General features: G+C 34.7%; 1 protein-coding gene across 3 annotated transcripts in view; it reads right to left on the minus strand.

Moving 5' to 3' along the window:
• The window catches only part of FBXL13 (F-box and leucine rich repeat protein 13), a 141057-nt gene that overhangs the window by 6283 nt on the left and 108953 nt on the right, over nucleotides 1–25821 (minus strand). For 2 of the 3 annotated variants that reach the window (XM_054692510.1, XM_037511106.2), the window contains 2 exons: nucleotides 19060–19143; nucleotides 3995–4129 (listed from right to left, as the gene is read on the minus strand). In XM_054692510.1, the coding sequence (XP_054548485.1) occupies nucleotides 3995–4129; nucleotides 19060–19143 (219 nt within the window). The remainder of the gene's footprint in view (nucleotides 1–3994; nucleotides 4130–19059; nucleotides 19144–25821) is intronic. The other variant, XM_054692511.1, reaches the window with a different exon arrangement.

The following is a 25821-nucleotide window of genomic DNA, read 5'->3' on the forward strand; positions in this document are numbered from 1 at the left end:
TGACTAACTACATTGTTCACCCCCAGATTTGTAATGTCCTGAACTCATTGCTGTTGAGCAGCAATTATTTTACTTGCATTTTATTTTATTTTTTTAAAGATTTATTTATTTATTTATACAAGCACTGGGTACAGTCAGAAACACGGGAGGGTGAGAGAATTCACCAGAGCCAGAGTGGAGAGCAGAGCAGACAGACTGACGAAGTACACTGCTGAGGGGAGCAGCGGGCGGCAGGAGAGGTCTGTGTGCCATGTGGGACCCTCGCCTGGCTGCTGGGGATCGAACTGGCGCTGCAGAGGCTGCGGGCAGCTTTGCAACCCAGCCCTCAACCACTGCGCCACCGGGGAGGCCCTTTATTTGCATTTTAATGCTAGATAGGGTGAGGTCACATTACTACTTATTGACCTTGGTGGTTGTAAAGAAGAGCTGACCTTCTAGGAAATAAATAAACTGACTATTAAAAATTGACCTTTGGGCTTTTGAAAAATCTAGCCTAAGGTGATGAGCCAGAATAATGTATTTTATGGCTCATCAAAAGCAATGTAGATAGAAAAAAATGTGTGTATATATATGTGTGTGTGTGTGTGTATACATATATATGGTATTTTTATTGCAGTAACATTGATTTACAACACTATATTTAGGTCTATATGTTCACACTTCTTCAGATGTATGTGACCACACCATACCCATACCAAAGCACCAATAATTCACCAAAGCACCAATAATCTTCCATCATATTCCATTGGGACCCCTCCCCTCCTGTGTCTCGACCCCTATCTTCCCATCTGGTGCTTCAATTCTGAGGTCAGATTTCTAGGTTTGCTTTGATTTAGTTTTATTTGTACCTTTGTTTTGTTTCGTTATATTCCACATATGAATGAAATCACCTGGTATTTGTCTTTCTCCTTTTGATTTATTTCATTTAACATAATCCCCTCCAGTTCCATACATGTTGTTGCAAATGGCAAAATTCCATTTTTTGTTGCTTAGTAGTATTCCATTGTATAAATATACCACATCTTCTGGTGTATTATATTAGACCGAGCTATAGCCTTATGATTTCTGAGTGAGGAACATTCAGATTATCCATATCTTCTGCATCAGAATATTCATGTCACCCACAGAAATGGTAAAGCTGAACCCTATTCTCCTTTACATATAGATTCTGAAATATGCCACTTCCTTTCCTTGATCTCATCTGATATCTTTGATGTAGAATAATTATTTTCATGATATCCATGTGATAGGCTCTAGTTTCTAGACAGAAAGGTAGTATCCACTGCACAGTCTTAGAAAGAATTCCCTCAGTTTCTTCTTACCAAGGAAACAAAAATCCAAAGCAAAACAAAACTCTTTGCCCCAATTCCTGTTTTCCCTGAGTCTTTCCTTTTTCATTCCCCTACTTTCCTTCCTAATTAGTAGAGCCACTAAAAAAGCCCAGTCTCCATCTGTGCCTGCCATATAGCAGGGCATTTCCCAGTGAGCCATGTGTTGCCCATGTGTCCATGTGCAATGAAAGCAAGAACCCTGTGAGCTAAGACTGCTCAAACATCATCATCCCCTGCCCAGTGCTGCTAGTGTGCTGAGTGCCTTGACCCAGCTCATTTCTAGAACCAGATTGATGCTGACCAGAAAGACCTCTGATTTCTGTAGTTCTAAACAATGGCATATTAAACAAAAGAAATTTTGCTGTAAACTTTCTGGCTTAATTTTGCCACAATTTACCACTCCCCCACCCCCTGCAGCTTTCTCTTTATTGTGGCACAGTTAACTATGGAGGAATCAGAAGTACTAGCATCCACTCACTGCACAACTAACTAAACAAAAGAAGCTAAATTTTTAGACCAACTAGAATGCAGGGCATCTTGACAGTTCTGGTGATGCTTAGGTAAATAGCAACCTGTTGGTGTTTACAACAGAAGAAAAGTTTGTTGATAACATTTCTGAGGATTTTTTAAAGATGTTTTAATTCTTTTTCTTCTGTGTATTTTGCTTCCAAGTTTTTCCTGTTTGGTTTTTATTTTACACTTTATGGTGTTTCTCTTATGTCCGGTAAGCCTCAACTACTTGCTCATAACTAATAGTGGAGGGCTAAAAACTGACTGGATGGAGCGGGTGCAAGATGTGGGCCTTCTGTACTTTCTACCCCAATAATCTAGATGAGCTATTTATTTGGAAACTGAAATGTCATTTTTTTTCAGTCTTTTTCATCTTGGGCTAGTCAGTGTTTCCAGAAAAGAGACTTTCAGTCTCCTGCCTGGAGGGAAAGGTCTGGCAGCCAAATGTTGGATGCTATGTTGTAAAAGTGCTTAAGTGTCTCAGGATTCTGCATTCAGCCACTTAATTCCTGTTTTGATATTTGTGCCCAAGTCCTCAGTTATAATCATGTTTCCCAAACCAGCAACCCTCTGTTTTCTATCTGCAGAATAGTTAATAGTGTATTTTGCCTTTAAGAGAACAATTTAGCAAAGTCTGGAGACATTTTTTATTGTCCTGACTTGAGGGGTGGACAACTGGGTGCTACCAACAGGTAGTGGGTAGAGGGCAAGGATTTGTTAAGCATCCCACAGTGCGCAGAGCAGGCCCCAGTACAGAGAATGATTTCATCTAAAATATCACTAATACCAAAACTAAGAAATCTGACTCTAGGAAATAAATCTCCAATCTTCTGTTGAGGATGGAGAGAGACAATTACCCAGAGGTGTGCAATAGTGAGAAGATGTAGGGATTTATTTACTTCTCAAGAACTTTTAACCTCATCTTCCTTATTTTAGTCACTGCCTTAACCCAGTTGTAGAGATAGTCAGTGCTGCCAAGTTTTGAAGATTATAGTGTAAATCAATTGTCAACTTAACCTTCAAAGCTGTTTCTGGCCTGCCAAATTAGTTAATGTTCTTCTAGCTTTCAATTTTGTTGCTTTTGTCTCCCTTCCTGTTTCCTTTATCAGTGTGGGTCCTTACTCTTCCTCTCAAGTTTTGGTAGGGTTTCAAGAGGAAGCAGAATTATATGTGGATATTTAATGTGCCACATTAATCCAGAGCCAGAGAGCTCTATTTCTTTATATGGAGATATGTCTTTAGTATATTAAGAGAAAAGAAAAAGGGTTTATGATACATTTTAGAAAGTATGATTCTATAAGTATTTGTCTCCAAAACAAAATACAAGCCTACAGCTGTCTACTTTCTTCATACATAGGAAAAATTCTGGAAGAATATATATAAAAATCCCAATGATAGTTACATCTGGATGATGGTATGGCAGTAGATTTTTACTTTCTCCTTTATGCTTCTATGTGTAGTCCAAACTTTTTATAGTGAGTACGTTTCTTTTGTAAATAGATACCAAGAAAAATTTCCAAACCCTTGAAAATAATTTATATAGTAATATATACAAAATAATACATACAAAACATGATTGTGCTTTCAGTATTACACCAGAACACTGTTTAGCAGACCTGCCTGAGGAAATTTGTAGGGAATTATGCCTTTGTTTGACATACTTTTTATGACTGGGTAGGGCCCAACCTTAGTAACTGAAGTTATATGTTAATTTCTCATATTTTTGTCCAGGAGAAATGAAAATCACTTGTATATATAGAAACTATAACCTTAAGTTTATGAATTTATTACCTTGTAGAAATTAGCCAATTTTGGGTCTAACCTAACAATAATTTCAACATTCTTTCTTTAGTCAGCTCGATCAAATGCTTTATGAACTGATGTAACCATTTTTGCTGGTTCTTTGATAATGAATTAAGTAAACCTTTGCTCATTTTTATATTTGTGTGAGAATTGTTTTTAACTTTTTCAAATTTTACTTTGACACAAATGAAATCATAAAGCTATTTCCAAGTTGGGGAAACAGAAAACAACCCTAATGAATACCTCACACTTAGCAAAGTTCTATGAGTCTAATTCCTGACTGCTATCCTACATGTGTTCTTTGGTCATACTTCAGTTTGACGTGTCTGAACTCCAACACCTGCACATACCTTTGGACAGCCAGCAATGCTGAGAGAGGTGAGATTAACACAGTAAATAGCCAGTGCTTTAATAATTTCATCTGACAGCTGGAAGCAATAAGAGACATCCAAGTGTTCCAAGATCAGTGAGCCTTTGCAGAATGCCTATAAGATATTCCAAAGTCAAAGATTTTTTCCCCCTAGTCTTTATTCATATGCTGTGTATATCTAAAGCTGTTTTACCCGTAACATTCATTTTGGTCCCTGAAATATCTTTGTTGCAAAAAAACAGGAAGTCATTATTATCCGAAATTTGCTTACCTCAAAAGATAGTCACACAAAGAAATCTGGAGTGAGAATTAGATGACAAACACTCTGGAGTTACCATGTCATGTAGTGAAAAGTGTCATTTTTGGAATTAACAGGCCTGATTTTAATTTCTTTTCTGCTACTTATTAGCTCTGAAATCTTAGCAATTAGGGAAAAATAACATTTAGCCTCTAGCATTGTTCTGAAGTGACAAAATATTTGCCTGAGATTTCTAGGACTAGAAAAGGTCTGAAAATCATTGAAAATTCATCCTTCTATCTTAGTAGTTCTTAATTTTCATTCCCACTTTATATAAAAAGAACTGAATGATAAGAAGAATCCATGAGAAAATAACAGTCAAAAGTTTATAACTCAGCAATTATATAGAAACAATGTAACCCACAAAGTACACCTAACAGTAATTACAAAAATATATTAATATGGCAGATCAGTAGAAATTGGAAACCATGACCAATCAACATAATACTAATACTGTCCTCATGAGAAAAGTCCCTCCCCAAGTAGGAATTGTAACCATCACCATGTACTTAACTGTGCTTAACTTCATTATGAAGCTGTTTAAATTCTAACAGTATGATATTAGAGATCACAGCAAATGACAGTTCACATTAGTTTTAGTTTTACATATTAGATTTTTAGTAATTCTAGTGGGTTACTGATAAGGTGTTATTTATATTTAAAAATGAATGTCCACTGGACTTCCTTTCAGAACTCATAACCTGTTGGATCAGGTCATGACTCTGAAAGTAAAGTCACCCATGGGCTTCCCTCCCACTACATGTGCTGTGCTAATTTCTTCTCTTTTTAGCCCTAAGGAAGACTGGCAACAACTAGTCAGTCACTGTTTTCTTTAGCAAGTTAATAGAAGAAGGAAAGTTTCCAGGAGGGGCACTTCAGCATAGTAGATCAGACTAGGACTATAGTGTGAGACAGAGAGGGATTAGTTAGAAGCCAGGCTCTGCCACTGTGGGTTACAGAAACTGAGCCACAGTACCTCCTTGGTGAAATGAAAATGATAACACCCATATTAAAGGATGATTATACAGATTACATGAAATTACTTACACACACACATACACACGCACAAATACACATGTACATATATGATCTGGCTTGGCTATATCTATATCTATATGTAGCTATAAAAATATATATGCACTGTTTCTTGAGAGGCATTGTAGTACATTGATTAGTGCTTGGTACATAGTAAGTACTTAACAAATGTTAACTATTATTGGGATTTGCATATGGCACCAATAATTATAATAATAATAGAGATTGTACATTTGTATAGTATTTTGAGGAAAACTAAAAGATATTGGTTATTTAATCCTAATTCTTTCCTGTAACTACTTGCAGAACTTATCTTTTTCAACTGACTGACTGCTTAAAATACAATACCAGAATTCCTGTATTGTGGCTAACCCTGTGTGAATCTCTCTTCTCTGGCAACTAAGTAATACCAAATTTGGAAGAGCAATTTGTCAGAGGATAAGTGAGTTCCCTTTCAGTGAAGATAATTTAGGATAAGGGGCACGCACACCCAGTGTGGTACAGAGGTAAATCAAGCTTTGAAGGTCAGAATTAGTGGTTTTGAATCTCAACTTGGAAAGTTGACAGGTTTTTCAGTGAGGGTGCAATGAAACAGTGACACTATCTGGAAATTGACTAGCTTTTTATATTCTGTTCAAATATTTAAAATACAGTAAGTTCTCAATATTAAGTTGGCTGATCGATCCTTTATAAATGCCTTCAAGAATGTAAAGAATTCGGGCCTCCCTGGTGGCACAAGGGGTTAAGCACCATACTATGAAGCAATCCACAGCCTCTGAGGCACGAGTTTGATCCCTGGCTGGCCAGAGAGAAACCCATATGGCAAAGCAGACCTCTCCTGTCTCGCCCGCTGCTCCCCTCAGCAGTGTATTTCAGTCAGTCTGCCTGTTCCCCACTCTGTCTCTGGTGGGTCCTCTCACCCCCCACATCTCTGGCCTTTACCCCAGCTCTTATATGCATAAATGAATAAATCTTTTTTTAAAAAAAAGAATATTCAAGATCAATTAAAAAAAAAGAATGTAAAGAATTCCATTTTAGTAAAACAAGAATTCTTATGTTGCAAAGAGTAGATCAAAATTGTTTTCTGCTAAGAGATTGCATAGAGTTCAAGGAACCAGAGAGCAGCATTTCAATAGTGCAGCGGTAATCACATTTGCGTCACAAGGAACTAGAGAAAACATACAGCAAGGAGGGTTACTTAAGCTATAAGAATAATTTATAAAAGGATGCAAACAAGGTTTAAAGGGAGATTGAAGCCTCTTAGTGTCTGGAACCATCTTCAGTAGCATCTGTCAGTGTCTTAGCTTGAATCAGTTCTGCTTTAAGTCTTTCATTCTTTATAAGGTCTAATATTCTATATGATGCATTCATAGTAGCATTTTTATCTGCGGAATATCTGAAGTACAAAGATTGGCTCAAAGCTTTATGCTTGGCATAAAGTATTGCAGATCCAAGAACTAAGTCATAACCTTTCCTCTCTTATAATTCATATTTTCCTGTGGAGACCTGTAAGTCAAAGTCTGCAGGCATGTTTCAACCTAATCACTCATGAAATTCCAGTTCCTCCCTACAGATAAGATTATTCTATGCAGTTTTGGCTTCAGTGCTGTATAATTATACATATGTCAATGCTGTTGATTTTCTTTTCTTAGAAAATGCTATACTAAGCTTCTTCCAAGTCAAAATCTGTTATAGTCAAGATGGAGATAAAAATACAAAAAATATCAAGTTGGCTGCTATCCCAAGTATTATATCAACCAATTTTGCTATGGGTTAGGAATCTTGAAGAAAACTTCCAAATCTCCTAGTGAGTTAAATCATTTCGTATCTCCTGAGCTGAGTCACAGTGTAGGGCTTAATAACTACATTCCTCAATTGGGTATGTAGAGGAGACTGAGTTTCACTCATATTAACCGACTGCCACAATAATTCCTTCTGCCAATATTCTGTTTTAAATCACCTCGAAGGGTAGCAGCTCCTAGTCTTACCCAGTGGTGCATACTTATGACACCATTTCTTGAATGTTAGTTTTATAAGGTTATGATTAATTCTACTACAAAGTTTTTGGGGTTTTTTGGGGTACGGGTGGGGGTAGAGAGCTTTTCCTATTGATAAATCCAGAAAAATTTTGTGTGTCTAGAATCATTTTCTACAATGTGGACTATTTTGATTGCCTCAAAAGCTGAAATATATCTTCCACAGTTTTAAGTAAAAATATTCAAAACTACAGCTTCTTGGGCCTTAGGTTGCATGAAGTTGTAGAGTTGTAGCCCACCAAAGAGAGTCTTGCCTCACCAGGTATTAGAGCAGATGGGAGTGGCCTAGGCACACTGAGTTGTGAAATCTTGGACTTGCCCTCCAAACCAAGTTATGCAAAGCCAGCCTCCACACTCGTTCTGTTTCTCATTCCCAAGAAAAAGGCAATTCAGAATTTATACTTTAATGAGTTACACAATCCTCCTCTCACCTCTTCCATTTAGAGATCTCTGGGAAACAATAAATTCATGATCTCCCATTTTTGGGACATAATGGAATAAGAAATGATGTAATCAAGGAAAGCTATCAGTCCAGTAGAAAAAAAAGAAGGCCTGGAATCTGAAGTTGTCTGTGACCTTAAGTTAGTTATTTAAATCTCAAGTTTCCTCATCTGTAACAGAAGAATGAAAATAACTAATTACTTATCTCACATCATGATTGAAAAATGGAAGGAAAGTGTGTGCTCCATAAGCACTCATCAGGGATAATACCCTATGCAAATGGTGGCTTTTGTCTCTCAGCTGTGGAACCAGAGAGATTCTGGAACAATCTCATCTGTTGTTTAACACCAGAGGACAACCACCTTCAACATGCTGAAGGCATTGGGTTGAGGTAATATTGTGCGCAGATTTTGATTGGAATTTGATAGAGAGGGGCCTTGGAGTCACAGCATGAAGAATCAGAGCTCCTGTGAGAAATGTACAGGCTCTCACTTCATGTCAGGCGAGGCAATGAGAGAAAACTAGATATGTTGCATAAATGGAAGATCAAAAACAGATTGGCTGCTTAGGTTTAAGAAACAAAAGAGCCATAAAACTCATAGTATTGTAAGCAAGTAGGATTCTGATGTTTATTTTTCTTGCCTTTTTTTTTTTTTTTTTTTTTTTTGCCTTCAGACAATATGACAGGTTTTGTTTAATTTTTGACAAGTTTCATCTTACATAGGATAAGTTCATGCTCCAGGAGGCAGTTTAAAAGGCTGGGAGAAGTCTCTAAAGGATTATCTTCCTTTTAACACATTCTCTTATAATTCTTCTCTCTGTGGATACTCAACATAAAAAGAACAGATGTGTGTATTCATTTAGCAAATCTGTCAGTGCTTCAGTTCTCCCCAAGTGATTCTCCCCAGTGAGAGTGGGCAATAAGCCAGGACTGGTGTGGAGTGTTCTCGGTATCAAATATTTCTCAGCCAAGAAAACGTTGTACCCATGACTCCAGTATCTGCTGGAACCTTATAGACTATGGGAAACAGACAAGTTGTCAGATCCCACATCCTTTGAAGTCTGGTGAATTTCTGATTCTATTGAATTGTCTCTACAATTAGAAATATTGGAAGCAATATCTAGTATCAGAAGCAACAGAGAATACTAAGCTTAGTTGTTTTGCTCATAGCCTTTGGAGAGCGAATAAAGCCTAGGTTTTTGGTAGTTTCTATGTGTCTCACAGTTGATTCCAGGTGGCTTAGGTCTCAAGGGTATGTTGTTCTATTATAAATTCTAATAGACCATTCCTGGTGTGCTATAAAGCACAGCTTTTTGTTAAAAAGATCTTACTGGGCTTTGTGGGAATTACTTTTCCCACAGGTGCCAGATAGCCACTTCTTAACTCTTAACAGAGTTTCCTTAGCTTTGAATCTGGGGCCATATGGGATCATCATCAATAACAGTTTAGTCAATTTCCTTAAAGTAACCTTGAGTAATGAATGAGGTAAAGAATTTTCCTGAGTAGTATGTTCAAGAACTGAAGTGTCCAGACATCTAAATGTTCCAGCTTCCCATATAGGAGATTTGAGAGCTTCCTCTGAACCATGGGCCAAGGAATAAGACCATTTTGGAAGGGGAACCTCTGTTTGATGCTTCCTTTGTAGCCCACAATCATAACTTTATCCCTGGAGAAGAGGTGGAGTTATTGAAATCTTATGCTTTGATGATTCTTAAATGACTTAATCTTGGAAACTGAATAGAAATCAATGTTAGTTGTTGTTGTTGTTTTTAATGTTGCTATGTAGAGCCAATACATCTTATCCACCATGGGCATTTTAAGTCTATGTGTCAAAGCCACTAAAATAAATTTTAGTTGAGCACTTGGGGGTGGAGTCTATCAGTTGGAGAGAGTGACTGATGAGAATCTTGCATCAAAAATATTTTACAATAGAAAGTTTAGTGATTCATATTAAGAGTTTAAGTTCAGAAAAGAGTCACCGGAGAGTAATGCTGTTAGTGCAAGAATGAACCCAGCATTAACATTAGGACAAGACATTCAAGAGTCCACCTCTGCACTGAAATGTCCAGAATAGACTGACCATAGGCTGAATACATTACTGAATAAAGTAGGTATTCTGAGTACCCCTAGTACTTTCTGACCTGAGTATGTATGTAGACACTCCAGTCTAGCTGTAAGGATTCATACAAAATATACTTTTCAAACTATACTTTCAGACCACAATGAAATGAAATTAGAACTCAATAACAAAGGTAGAAAATTCCAAAGTTTTTAGAGATTAAGCTAACACTTAATCTTGGATTGAAGATTAAGTCTCAAAAGAAATTGAAAAATGGAAGCAGTACTTAAAGGGAGATAAATATATATATATAGTACATATATATATATAGTACTTATATATATATATATATATATAAAAGTACTTAAAGGGAGTTCTTAAGTGTGTGTGTATATGTGTATATATATATATCCTGTGAATGCATCTACTAGAAAAGAAGAATGATCTAAACCCAATAACCAGGGTTCTAACTTTATGACACTAATAAAAGAGCAAATTACTCCAAATTAAGATGGAAAACAAAAAAGAAAAACTATAGCAGAAAACAATGAAATTGAAAACTGGAAAGCAATAGAGAAAGTCAACTAAACAAAAAAACTGGCTATTTGAAAAGACCAGTAAAATTGATAAACCTCTAGCTAGGCCAGCTGGGAGGGAAAAAAAAAGACACAAGTTACTAATATCAGAAATGAAAGAGGGACTATTACCACTGATCCCCAGGACATTAAAAGGATACTAAAAGAATATTACAAATAACTCTATACCACAAATGTAATAACCTAGATGAAGCGATCCAATTCTTTGGCAAAAGACACCACCAAAACTCACACCTGGAGAAAAAATCTGAATAGGTCTATACCTATTAAAGAAATTGAATCAATAATTAATAACCTTACAAAACAAAGACTAGGCCCAGATGGTTTCACTTGTGAATTTTACCAAACATTTAAGAGAGAACTCTGGAAGCTGTTTTAGAAAATGGGGACAGAGGGAACATTTATTATCTCATTTTATGAGTCCAACTTTATCTTATCACCAAAACCACACATAGACACAAAGTAAGACAATTACCATGAGAAAAACCAATATCTCTCATAAACATAGATGCAGACATCCTCAACAAATAGTAGAAAATCAGATCCTACAATCTATAACAAATGTGATTTATTATAAATAGGCGAGTCAGTTTCAAAATTAAAAAAATCAGTTCATGTAATCCATCACATTAGTAGGCTAGAGAAGAAAAATTATATGATTGTATCAAAAGATGTAAAATTGCATTTGACAAAATATGATTAAAAACAAAACCTCTCAGTAAACTGGGAATAGAGTGGGAACTTCCTCAACTTGATAAAAAACTTATACAAAACACCTGTAGCTACAAAGCATAACGGTGAGAAACTGTTATCCTCTAAAACAGGGAACAATGTAAGGATCTCCTCCCTCACCACTCTTATTTAATATCATATGAAAGTCCTAACTAATATACTAAGACAAGAAAAAGAAATAAAGACATGTTCCATCTGCCAAGTAGACCCTCTCTCTCCAAAGTTTGAGCACTTTTACCCATACAGAGGTGGGAGGGGTGAGGGCTTAACCAGAGAGGACCAACATGACACATGCTTAAGAAATTGTAACCAAGATATATGTGAATTTAGGTTAATAAAGATGGAAAAATTTCTGAGACTTAGGGGCACATAAGTTGTCATAAACAAGCTGCTAATTTAGTACCTAAGTGTGTACATCAATAAGCTATTGCACTGAATTAACTGGGATATTGAAAATATGTTTAAAATTATAATCCTAGAGAAAACAATGATCCATTTTCTTTTTACTGGTTTATTCCCTTATACCTCTCTCAAGAATAATAGCAGTGTTTATGAAATGTTACAGAATTTTAAAATACCCTTCCATACCTAAATGTATCGATTCATTAGGAAAAGTGAAAATGAGTAAATTATGTCTTCTAAGAGGACTTTTGAAAATATTTCCTTACCATTAGGCGCAGCTTAGCTGCCAAGATTACCTGTTTTCTAATTGTTTTAAGTCAAATTATCAAACTGTTACACTAAAGGGCATATTTTTTATTTACTAATATGTTCTTTTTTATTCTTTTTTATTAAATAGAATAATAATAATAGGTAATACTACGCACTCTGTCAGGAACCATGCTAAGTACTTAGATGTTTCATATTTAATCTTCACGTCTAAAAGACTTTTATTATTACATCCATTTTTAAAAGCGAGGACCTGAAACACAGGGAAGGAAACTAACTTGCCCAATCACACATCTTGACAGAGCCAAATTTGGAAAATTCTGTAATTCTGACTCTATAACAGATGCTGGAAAGCTACCAAATTTTTACTTGTAGGCCGTATCTTGTCACCTATATTTGTAGAACCTACCCTCAAAGAATGGTTTCTACATTTTTAAATGTTTGAAAAAAAATCAGAAGGGGAATAATATTTTATGACGTGAAAATTATATGAAATTCAAATTTGATTATTTGGAACACATTAACTCTTGTTTGTTTATATACTGTCTATGACTTTTTGTAATCTATAATAGCAGAAACTGTATGGCTTGCAGCCCAAAATGTAAACTGGCTGTTACAGAAAATCTTTACAGAAAGGTTACCAAAAAAAGCTGACCCCTGCTCTGAGTGCCAACTCCTGTCTACCTCACAATTATAGCCACTATAGAAGCAATGAATTGTGATATTAATCAAGTTACTTATAATCACGTGGTGATATAAGGGGCAGAATTGGAATAAAAATTAGAACGTCTGATAGTCTGGTCCACATTCCCAAAATTATACTATTGCCATTGCTGCCGAACTTAATCTACATATTTTCATGGGAGAAAGAGCTTTGCTCCTTATATGGACATTTAATTTTATTTATTTATTTATTTATTTTTACTTGCAACTTCTCTGTTTTATTTTATTTTTTTAATAATAAATTTCATTTTTATATTCCCCATACAATTGCAACCCCCTTATTTTGACCCCAATCCCTCCTCTCCCACCCCCTACCCCCCATAGAGTGTCTCTGGTTTGTAGTTTTTTGTTGATTTTGATTTTCACTTTCTTACAGTTATTCATTTTCTTGGTCCCTTATTTAAGTTTTCTAGATTCCTGCTATGAGTGAGACCATCTGGTATTTTTCTTTTTCTTTCTGGCTTATTTCGCTGAGCATGATCCCTTCCAGCGCCATCCATGTTGCTGCAAATTGCATGTGTTTATCTTTTTTGAATGCTGAGTAATATTCCATGGTGTATATGGACCACATCTTCTTGATCCAGTCATCTATTTTTGGGCATTTGGGCTGTTTCCAAAGCTTAGCTATTGTAAATAATGCTGCTATAAACATAGGGTGCAGGTGCTCTTTGAAATTGATGTTTATGTGTCCTTTGGGTAAATACCTAGGAGTGGAATTGCTGGATCATATGGAAGCTCTATGTTTAGTAGGTCCAGAAATCTCCACACAGCTCTCCATAGCGGTTGGACCAGTTTGCACTCCCACCAACAGTGCAGAAGAGTTCCTTTTTCTCCACACCCTCGCCAACATTTGTTGTTGCTAATTTTTTTAATATGTGCCATTCTCACTGGTGTAAGATGGTATCTCATGGTAATTTTGATTTGCATTTCCCTGATTACAAGTGATGTTGAACATTTTTTCATATGTCTGTTGGCCATTTGCATTTCCTCTTCAGAGAAGTTTCCTTTTAGCTCTTCTGCCCATTTTTTGACTGGGTTATTTTCTTTGTTGTTGTTGAGTCTCATCAGCTCTTTGCAGATTTTTGTGATCAGTCCTTTATCATTAGTGTTGTGTGCAAAAATGTTCTCCCAGTTGGTGGAGTTTCTCTTTGTTTTTGTTATTGTCTCTTTTGCTGTGCAGAAGCTCTTTAATTTGATGTAGTCCCAGCTGTTTATCTTTGCCTTCACTATTACTGCTTTGGGTGATGTGTCTGTAAAGATGTCTTTGATGTGAATATCACGTAGTGTTTCGCCTATATTTCCTTCTATGTATTTTATGTTTTCAGGTCTTATGTCTAGTTCTTTAATCCATTTTGAGTTGAAATTTGTGTATGGTGTGAGGTAGTGGTTAAGCTTCATTCTTTTGCATGTAGCGACCCAGTTTTCCCAGCACCATTTATTGAACAAACTTTCTTTGCTTCAATGCATAGTCTTTGCTCCTTTGTCAAAGATTAGTTGACCATAAATCTGTGGGTTTATTTCTGGATTTTCTATTCAATTCCATTGGTCTGTGTGTCTGTTCTTGTTCCAATACCATCCAGTTTTGATGATTACGGCTTTGTAGTATAGTTTGAAGTCTGGGAGTGTGATGCCTCCATTCCCTTCTTTTTTTTTTCAGGAGAGCTTTGGCTATTCAGGGTTTTTGGTGATTCCATATGAATTTCATCAATAATTGTTCTATTTCTTTAAAGAATGACATTGAAATTTTTATTGGAATAGCATTGAATCTGTATATTGCTTTTGGAAGGATGGCCATTTTAATAATGTTTATTCTTCCAATCCATGAGCAGGGGATGTCTTTCCATTTCTTTGTGTCTCCTTCTATTTCTTTTAACAGTGTTTTATAGTTTTCTTTGTATAGGTCCTTTACCTCTTTTGTTAGATTTATTCCCAAATATTTGATTTTTTTTTGTTTCGATAATAAAAGGGATGGGTTTTTTTAATTTCTTCTTCTTCAGATTTATTGTTTGTATATAGGAAGGCTACTGACTTTTGCGTGTTGATTTTGTATCCTGCCACTTTACTGAACTGATTGATGAGTTGAATTAGTTTTTCTGTAGAGTTTTTGGGATTCTCTATGTATATTATCATATCATCAGCAAATAGTGATAGTTTGACTTCTTCTTTTCGTATTTGGATTCCTTGTATGTCTTTCTCTTGCCTTATTGCTCTGGCTAGGACTTCCAGTATTATATTGAAAAGCAGTGGTGAGAGTGGACATCCTTGTCTTGTTCCAGATCTTAATGGAAATGCTTTCAGGTTTTCACCATTGAGAATGATACTGGCTGTTGGCTTGTCATATATGGTCTTTATGATGTTGAGGTATGTTCCTTGTATCCCAAGAATTTCAAGGGCTTTTATCATGAATGGGTGTTGCACTTTGTGAAAAGCTTTCTCAGCATCTATTGATATTATCATATGGTTTTTATATTTCTTTTTGTTGATGTGTTGGATAACGTTGATTGATTTTCGGATGTTGAACCATCCTTGTGTCCCTGGCATGAATCCTACTTGGTCATGGTGAATTATCTTATGGATACATTGTTGGATTCTGATAGCTAAAATTTTATTGAGGATTTTTGCATCAGTGTTCATTAGGGAGATTGGCCTGTAGTTTTCCTTTTTTGTGTTGTCCTTGTTTGGTTTTGGTATTAGTGTAATGTTGGCTTCATAGAACGTGTTTGGTATTGTCCCTTCCTTCTCAATTTTTTGGAAGAGTTTGTGAAGGATAGGCACTAATTCGTCTCTGAATGTTTGGTAGAATTCATTTGTAAATCCATCAGGTCCTGGGCTTTTATTTTTGGGGAGGTTTTTGATTACCATTTCAGTTTCGCTGCTTGTAATTGGTCTGTTTAGGTGTTCTATTTCTTCTTTATCTAGCTTTGGGTGATTGTAGAGTTGTAGGAATTTGGACATTTAATTTTTTAGTTAAGGTATAAGCATAGAAGTAATTCTTTAACAGAGTAATTCTTATTTGCTTTGAATATTGATCACCATTTATTTGGATTTAACCTAAGAATATATAATCTTATGGATCTCTATATGCAATTTTGGCATAATAAATGTACATATACATTGACATGTGTGTGCACTATAACATGTTTAATTTACACACATATTAGACGAGTAGATATACATTTACATATACTCACATGTAAACATAAATCTAACATGCTAAAACTTGTACATGTAGTAAAATGTAGGTATGTATTCACATAGATATTTACATATTAAAAATACACTTATTTTTGTAGCATATACACATGTTTAAGCCCTAGTGGTAGGTCATTGCAAAACTGATTTTCCCCTCTCTAAATGCCCTTTCCTTTAAAAAAAAAAAAATTTCTGTTTTTTGATTGAGTGACATTGGGTTACAGTGCTGTTTGTGTTGAGAAGTATAGGTTTCTCCTCTTCAGGTAATGTTATCTACTACCCAAGCACCTATATAGTCCTTTGTGTGCCCTTCCCACTTTATTCTTGCCCCTCCCTCTCTGGTGACCTCAGTTCTACAGTCAGATTTCTAGGGTTTGTTATTAGTTTGTAAATACCCTTTCTTAGTCAGCTATCTCAACCTACCAACCCCAAAATAATAAAATATTTTTGCCTGGCTATATAATTTTCACCACAATTAACCTGTGTAAAGAAAAACATGCTCATTCAGATTCACATTTATAGCATATCTCATTCCCAAAAAGGGAATGAGAAAATACAAGGTGGATTAAGGGAATATAAAAAGCAACCCAAGTAAATGATTGGATTTATTCTATTGCTTCTATCCAGACAACTTAAGACAGCTTCCAATAACAATTAAACCAATTATTTTGCCAAACTTGGCAATCCTAATTAACTTAATAAAATGCACAAGGAAAAGTTTCTTGAGAAATACTTAATTACAGCTGTATCAAACATCTCTTCCAAAATGCATGTGCCTTTCAAAAGCACCAAATTTTTTTGACATGATCACTAAATAGCTAATATTCTCAGAAAAAAATAAAGTTGGAGAAAGTAATTAAATCCAGATCCTAAAAAGTCAGTATATCTGAGGCTCCAGGCAATCAATCTGTATATGCTGTGGTTTCCAGTAAAACACTAAAATGAGGTAATTTTTTATTCTTATGTTCATAACTCTTGCAAAACTTAAACGGGGTAAAAATGTTTATCTCCTCATTTTTCTTATTAAATCATTACGTACATGGAAGTTTTTAATGTCTTGTATTCAAGAGAGAATCTCCTATAGTTACCTTTTATGAAGTAACTATACAAGAGAGAAAATTTTCAGTAAATTGTAGATAGTCTAAATGTCTCACTTTAATCAGTTTATTTTACTCCATTTCCTTCTCTTCTATAAATTTAGATAAGGAATTATAGAATTGTCTTAGATGTTACTTTCTTCTCCCCCCCCGCCCCGCTTTGTCTCTTTTGGGACTTAATATTTGGACTGGCGAAGGCAAGGAGGCGGATATTATCACATGCCCAGAAATGTGAACTTTAGAACACTGAAAGAGATAAAATTGGTTAAAAACCTCTTCTCTCTCTCTCTCCCTCTCTCTCACAGACACACACACACACACACTCTCTCTCTCTCCAAAAGCAGGCATGAGAGAGGGATAATGAGAAAAAGTACATTTTTTTCCTAGCAAACTTGAAAAGAACAGCTGATCTTGTGCAACATGTAATTAATTTCCATGTGCCCATTTTCCTGTGTTTTCTTCTTTAGATCACTGAATATAAAGGCATATCAAGTTTCAAAAGATCACATTTTTTAAAAGCTATCCCAAACTCTACTGTACAATTATATAGTTAGCATATGGATTTCATTTGAAATCTCAAAGCACCTATAAATAGTATAATTTTCAGTCTCCAAAGAGTGAAACTAAAAATGCCTGGAACCCATAGACTCAAAGAGAAATGGCAGAGCGCCTCAGACTTTGTTCAGCACTCTCTCATCCCAAGTAACATTTTAAAAGTAATAAATGATGAATATAAGCAGCCATGTCATTATTCATGATAGGTTTCAATACTTCTAAATGATTTATAGTTATTATTCAAATGTAATTAATCACCATATATGAAATAAAACCCAATATTTGAAATATTTAACAATTTTATTTAAATAATCCTTGTTCTAGCACCTTGTCAAAGATATCTCGAAAACCTGAGGAGGTCATAATTATGGATAAAGTTTTGTGTGTATAGTTAGTTTGTTGTGAAGTTACAGGACTTAGGATCAGTCATTTAAGCTCGCTGGGCCTTATTTTCCTCATCTGTAAAAACTGGGGAGTTGGTTTAGATGGTTCTAAGATTCTGTCAGCTCTAGAATTCTAGAATACGCTAATCTAAAGCATATCAAGTGTATATATTTTATGTGTATTATACACACACACACTGGCCCATCAGTGTATATATTTTAACACTCATAAGTTATGTTATAAAGTATTTCAAATTCATGAAAGACAACTTTGTTTGCCATGTTCTGTGGATTTCTCAACTATCACTTGCTTTATTTTTCATGTATGGGATAAATTCTTTAATCTTAGTAAGAGAGTTTCTTTTTTCTCTCTCACCCCTCCACCCCCAAGTTTCATAGATGGTTGTGGTTTTGAACTCTCTGGACAATTAAAATGGAGCTTCATTTTCCACATGCCTAGACATTGGTTCCATTTAAAATGTTACCTTCCATGATTTTACTAGTAGGTGACCTGCTTTATGTGGTCTTTCAGTACATGTATGCCATATGATTTAGGTTTTTCTTCTCTTAACAATACATTGAATGTTCAGTATTGTGATAAATATTGCATGAACTTGCTTGCACTAGCTACATTATGTCTTCCTGCGTGTTACTCAAGACCAGATCTAGGAAATATACCATCCTCATAAGTTCTTCAAGTACCAGTTGAACACTTAATCATTTATCTTATCCAACTACTTATCTTTGGGCTTTCCATGCTAGTAAAGTATACTTCCAACTATGTTTGAGTAACTTACATTCCTAATTGTTAAGTAACTAGTAAATTTTTTAAACTTCCTTAATTTTTGTGGTTAGATTAGATAACAGTTTTCTCTTCAGAACACTTTCTTCATAGAAGACTTTTACCATCATTCTCTAAGTAAAATGGCTACCTATCCCTACTTAACCTATGATTCTAATATCAGGAAGGGAGAAAGTACAATGGAAAAAACAGGAAAATGAATCCTCTAAAGTCACAGTAGACTGTGGACATCTAATTTAAAGTCTGGTGTTGATCTTAGCTCAACCAAGATCACATGTGTTGTTACATTTCCAATTCATTTTTTTTACTGTGATCTGAAAAGTTTATTCAACTTGTGGTGAATTTTCAATAATAACTCTTTAACAGAAAACCTTATTATTTTTTTTTAAACCTTATTATTTTTATCTTATTATATAATTACCTTACCCGAATTCCGTTGTCAGTGATTTTATAACACTCAGCTAGAGAAAGTTCCTTCAATTTTTTATGTCTGGAAAGTATCATCAAGCCCTAAAAGTATTTAATAGAAATATTTTTAATTTAGTATAGAAAGTATATTTCCAATAAGATAACAACCACTCACACAAACTGAAAATATTTAGCCTGTCTTACATTTCTTGACTTTTAATAAATCAGTAAAATCACTTTGGATTAGGCAGTGTCATTAAATGAAATTTTCAAGTTGTTTCTAATGTTTGGGGAAAAAGTGTCACAGAATCCCTGAGCCAGAAAACTTACCTGTCACCTCTTTGCAAGTAAATGTTACCTGAATCAGTATAAATAAATCTTTAAGATCCCTAAACGTACAATTTTATTTTGAAATACCTCATGTGGCTCATGTATCTGTTTGACAATAAATTTTTATTTATGCCTAATCTAAAAATCTTTATTTTTGCCTTAGTTAGTTGAAGAGGGAACAGATCTTTTTATTATAGCCTAGACTATAACAACTGGACCATAATCATTCGTTAATAGCTCACTTCTTCTTTTTAGTTGAAATCTTTCTTTTTTACTTAAAAAAATAGGTTGTATTTTTTTAGTCCTTAAATATTTTATGTATGGTCTTGCAGTTCCATTTCTCAGTATTTTATCCCCTAAACTAAATAAGATTCCATTCTCCTGTTTTACATCCAAATCATCACATTACTTTTATAATTTCATAACATATGTTTCCTAGATTAAGTTGACAAGTGCAATTTCTTACTCTTCTGTGATTCCAGAATTGTCCAGCAGAGAAAATACAAGAAGTGGTATATAGATTTGTCCTTTTTTCATTTTATTCGCAGGACTGATTCATATTTTATTGTTCTTAAATACAACTGTACCATAATTGAAAATGTGTTATGCAAAATTGTTGTTTTTTCACTGGTACATACATTAAGCCCTTTCACTTTTTTTAAAAAGAAGACCAGAGGAAAGAAAAACATACATGAAATTCTGCACAGTTGAAACAACTGTTTCAACTGCAATTTCTAATTTCATTGAACATTTCTATATACCATCCCAAAATAACATCACTCTTTTTATTCTTTGAATTTCATTGTGAAAATGGATTCTTTTCTAGGAACACCTTATGCTTTCTGCCTCCTTGTTTCAAAATAAAGAATGACCAAAACCTGTGAAACCAGTGGTCTGTGTTTCACATATGGATGCTCTTTTATTCATGTTAGAAGAACTGGAATTTAGATATTCCCCCAACAGAAAAAAAAATTGTTGGAACAAAAGTATTATGTGAATGATACAAAGGTCCTTAATTGAAATGAGTATGAACATATGTAGTTTTATTTATACATATGAATGAATATAGGTTTTTTATGAACATGTAGTATGCATAGTGCATATTTTTAAAATTCATATATATGATGGCAAAACAAAGAAAAAAACCTGTTTGTATGTATGTGTGTATAAATACATTTCCTGGAAGCATTTGAAAATAAGTTTAGATTCCTGATAATGTTTACCCCTAAGAATTTCTGTATGCATCTGCGTGCTTCACCTTAGGAAGAAGTACATGTTTCTATGTATTGATATAGTATTATAACTGAAATTAACAGTAATATTTAACTATTTAAATATTTAAATTTGTTTTTAAACAGGACCCATTCAGAGTCCATGCAATGCATTTGATTGAAATGTCTCTTAAGCCTTTTTTTTTTTTTTGTCTTTCAAAACAGTGACTGTTCTAAGGATCCTCTGCCAGACATTACATAAAATGTCCCACATTTTGCATTTGTCTGATCATTTTCATGATTAGATTCTAAATAAATATTTTTTGTAAAAATACTAGCTAGGTGCTGTTGTGCCCCATTAGGAAGCATATATATCAGTTTGTTCCCTATTGGTGATGCTGCTAAGCCTTGTGATTCAGATAGTAATTATTGGATCTTTTCTTTAGAACTATATTTTCATTTTTATTTAATATAATCTGTGTTGTAAATCTTTGAGACCAGCAACCTCCTAGTCAATGGTTTTAACATTAATTGGTGATCCTTCTCAAAAGCATTTATTTCATTGTAAGTTGAAAAAGTCTAATTTTTCTAATTCAATCCTTCTACACTTTTTAGCTGGTACCAATTTAAACTTTTTTTTTCTAGAAGTCTTTCCCTTGAATTCTTCTGAATATTTTTGGAAGGATAAATAATATAATTTTCTATATAGCTAAATACAATTAATTTTTTATGTGACCTATTAATAATGATCATTTTCCCAAATTCCCACTGGGCACATTTACAAAATGGAGTTACTGTTTTGATTAGTGTGACTATGTTATTTGTTGGCAAAGCAAAAATAATACCCCATTATAGGACTGAATATTTGGCGTAATTTTAAAACAAACAAGTCATGTTTTGTATATCACATTGAAGTGGATGAAACTTTGTTAAAGCTTATTAGCAGTCTGAAAATAAGACTTATTCTTTAATATTTGCACATGGATTTTCTAAAAGCACTATGATATTGGAAGCTGGAAAGGCATTATGAAATGTTAACATTAGAATAAAATATAATGTAACTTATCTGGCAGCCACATCACTATAAATCACCCTTACTTACAGTATGTATCTGTAGAAACTACAAACACTGTAACACAAGCACACCTATACTAAAATTAATGCAGAACAGTATTAAAGAATATGTAAATTTTAACTGTCCTACAAAAGAGTAAGGAAATAGTCTCTTGAAAATATATATTAGATTGCATAGTTTGTCCAACTTTTAATTCATTTTTCTTGAATAGTTTTTATAAGCAGTAGCTTGTGGACTTTCAAGATTGAAACACTGAGACAAATCTCTTCAGTAGTTTTAAGTCATTAAAATGTTTGGAGAAAATATGACCATTGATTAATGACTACATTGTTATAAGGAGGTCAGACAAATTGGTCAGTACATAAATGAGCAAAGAATCTGAACAGAAAATGCATGTAGGAAGAAATACAACAATAAATAAATATAAGGTGAAATGCTTAATATTACTAGAATTTTTTTAAAATGCAAATTCAAATAATAATAAAGTTTTTATTTCCATCTGTTTTTGTTAAGATTAAAATAGCTAATATTGATGAATGAGTGTAGGACTGCCATACTTGTTTAATTGCTGATGGCAATAAAACTTGCTGTAACCCATTGGGAAAGCAAGCAGCCAAAACAGTAACAAAGTGTTGTTACTATCGTGTTGCTTTGCCACCAGACTGTACCTTGACACTAGGGTTATATCTATAAATTTAGTGCTCTCAGAACCTAGCACAATATTTGACATACAACTATAATGAATAGATATCTGTAAGTTAATGAGCAGTCTATTTGTAAAATTATCTGGCTTTTATGGACTCAGTTTTCTCTTGTTGGCATGCTCTCAAAATTCTTGGATGGAATTTATTTCTCCTTGTAATTGTGTGAATCAGTGTCTACATTTCTTATGTTTCTTTCTGAAAGATTTGCTCTCTTTGTACTGCCTACCACGTTCTTTTAGGGATAAAGAACACAACATATTGGAAATATGTTTTTTCTCAAATAACACATTGTCTTTCTAAAATCACTGATGATGTCTGTACAACAATGACCTTGAAAATGTATTTTAACTTAATAAGTGATCTTTGTCTTATGCTTTGGTTAGCAATTAATTTTATAAAAATAATTTAACTTTTTTATTTTTGTTTATTTCTACTTTTTTAATTGATAACCTCTATTTTATAATCATAGTTCTTAAAATGCAACAACCCCTTTGACCTAATTTACTGAACTATAAGTCTAAATACAGGAAAGCAGATTTCAGTCAACACAGAGAAATAGGTCCTCTATATGTTTATAGAGAGAAGGAAAAATCAGCATAACTTTTCCTGGAAATAGAGCCATTTGCTTTGAGACTGCTTGCCTTCCCCCTGCAGAAGTTGTCAAAGTATCTCCTTGAGGGAAATGACAAGCTCATGTTGGTCACTTCTTTTTATATGATTGTGTACATTTTGCTGAAAACAGGAGATAGTTGACTGTAACCTCTATGAGAAAATCACTATCACTAGTGGTGGGATCAACAGATATCCCATAAAACCATGGGCTAGGGATCAGGACCAGGACTAATGAGATGTCCAGCTCCATATGAAAAACTGCAATGGGCATATTTATTGGTGTGTGTGTGTGTGTGTGTGTGTGTTTTTAAATCCAAGACAAATCCATTGTCTCGAGTTACCCTACTTCCTTTTTATTCCCATTCTTTCTATTTCTTGAATCCCAAGTAGTTTCATATGTTTCCTGCTTTAGAGGTTTTGCTTCACTTAACCTCAGCCTTTGTGTGTTCCATGCAGATGGGTGGTCTCTTGAAAGTGTATTATCAGATTGAGGCTTGCAGCTGTGAACACTCACATTCCAAGACACAGAATAGCTGAAGCTTTATGTTTGGTTGAAAGGAAGGAAGTGATACCAAATCCATTCATTCATTCACTCACAGACTCACTGCTCAAAGTTTTTACATGCCTCTTACATGATGCTTGGCATCCCAAAGATGGGATGATCCAACCTCTGACCTCAAGAAGCTAATATTGCTGCAGGGAGACAGATGTGAAACAAATATTAAAATATAATGAACTTGTTGTTTTGGTAGAGGCATTATAAAGTTCAATGGATAAATAAGACAGGGAGATCATAAGCCTGCCAAGAATTCCAGGAGAGTTTCACACTGAACTTCAGCTGAAGCTTGAGGAATGAGCAAGAATTTACTAGATAGGTAAAGGGAGAGGGTTTCAGGCAGAGGGAAGAGCTTGCAGAGGTGGGAAGTTTAGGAAAGCATGGCATCTTTGAGGAGCTATATGACAGTCAATTCTGTGTCTCTGTAACTGAACATGAAAGATGGAAGTCAGATGGAAGTCAGGTGGAAGTGAGGCTGCAGAGGAAGGCAGGGGCCACCTCAGGAAGAGCTTGGTCCTCCACACTGTTATTTAGACTTTATACTGTAAGTAACGTGAAACTCCTGAAGAAATCTGAGCAAGAAAAATAGGCTCAGATTTGCATGCTGGAAAATCATAATGCAGCAGAGTATAGCAAAGAATAGATTTGAGGATGGTGATACTTGAGGCAGGAGATTTTAATAAAAGGAAATAGTGTTTCAACTGAAACAGTGGCAGCAGGGACAGAGAGAAAGCAGATTTAAGATAGTTGGACTATAACAATATTGTTAAAGTTTTCACACTGGCTTGTTTTTTAGTATATTATTTAAACATAAATAATTTTTTGGCTATAAATATCTGAAACTAAATGACTTTATAATATACACAATTGAAATTAACATGGAAACCACATGTCAATAATCAATTAGGATTATTTGGTAGGGTCGAGGGAGCAGGGTTTGCAATTCCATTTTACTGTGGGCTACCAGTAATTTAAGAGCCATTATTATATGAGGCCATTTTCATAGATAACATCCCTCTAAGGAACTATGCTGTAAGATATAGTCTTTAGGAATTAAAGAGTGCTTTTACTTATTTAGAAAAACATGTAAAGACATTGTCACCAATGATTTATGTTAAGGAATGCATGACTACATGATAAAATAGTCATTCAATATTGTCTTGAAATTATAGTTATGAACAGTATGACCAATGTTTATTATAGATAAAATTATGTCAAATACATCTTAAAAGATAATATTGGCTTATGTCCAGATGCTTTAGTTACTCTCATGATCATTATGTCAGTGATTACTTGCTCAGCATCTGCCTATCTAGGCACATGAAACATGGAAGTAGGAGCATCCCCAGCAGAAGTTACAAAGTGTATAAAGGTCCTGAGTTAGGAAATAATTTGACTTGTTTGAACAGATGAAAGAAAGCTGAGAACTGGAGGAAAGAGAATGAGAGGAACAGGGGCATGGAATGATATGGGAGGGAAAAGCAAGGATCTGTTTAATCAGTAGTAATTTTTTTTCAAATTTTTGGCTTTAGCTGATTTTATTTCTGTTTTATTAGACACTGTTGATTACTCACACTCCACAGATGACTACACTCACCTGGCTTGTTAACCGTTTCATCTTGATTCTTTAGTTTCCTTCATGGATTTTCTCCTCCCACTTTTTCCTATATTAGTGTTCTGTTGTTTTTTTCCTGAGTGTGCATTTGTCCTCACTCCCTACTTTCTGAAGATCTTGGCCACAGTCATACCCCCATGTTAATGACTCCCAAAACTGAATCGCTTTTCAGGACTTTTGTCCCAAGCCTTTAGCCTAAATATCCCACAGACATTAACTCAGTGTGATAAAATTGAAATCATCATTCCTTCCAAACCTGTTAATTTTATTACCTATCTTTTATGAGGTAAGATCTCCTTCTACCTAAAGATAGATTTTATTTTTTGAATCGTCTTTGTCCTCCCTTTCCCAGACCCACCCCCAGGTCCTCATCTTCCACAACTAATCAACTGCCAACTTCTTTCAGTTATGCCCCCTAAATATTCTTGAATTTACTCATTCCACACTAGGCTGGCCTCTGATTTAGTTCAAGAACTCCTCGTCTATTCCTTTAAACTACTAAAATGCCTCCTAGTAGCCTTTTCAGCCTCTGTCATTCTCCCCTCCAGTCTATTCAGAGAACTGTAAGGTTCTGTCTGAAATGGTAAGGTGATTATGACTGACTCCCTTACTAAGTGCTGCTTCATCATCCATAGATTCAAGACACTTGACATAGCTCCTTGACATAGCATGAAATT

The sequence above is a fragment of the Talpa occidentalis genome, unplaced genomic scaffold (genome assembly GCF_014898055.3).
Source record: "Talpa occidentalis isolate TD23 unplaced genomic scaffold, MPIMG_talOcc4v2.1, whole genome shotgun sequence".
Taxonomy (NCBI): domain Eukaryota; kingdom Metazoa; phylum Chordata; class Mammalia; order Eulipotyphla; family Talpidae; genus Talpa; species Talpa occidentalis.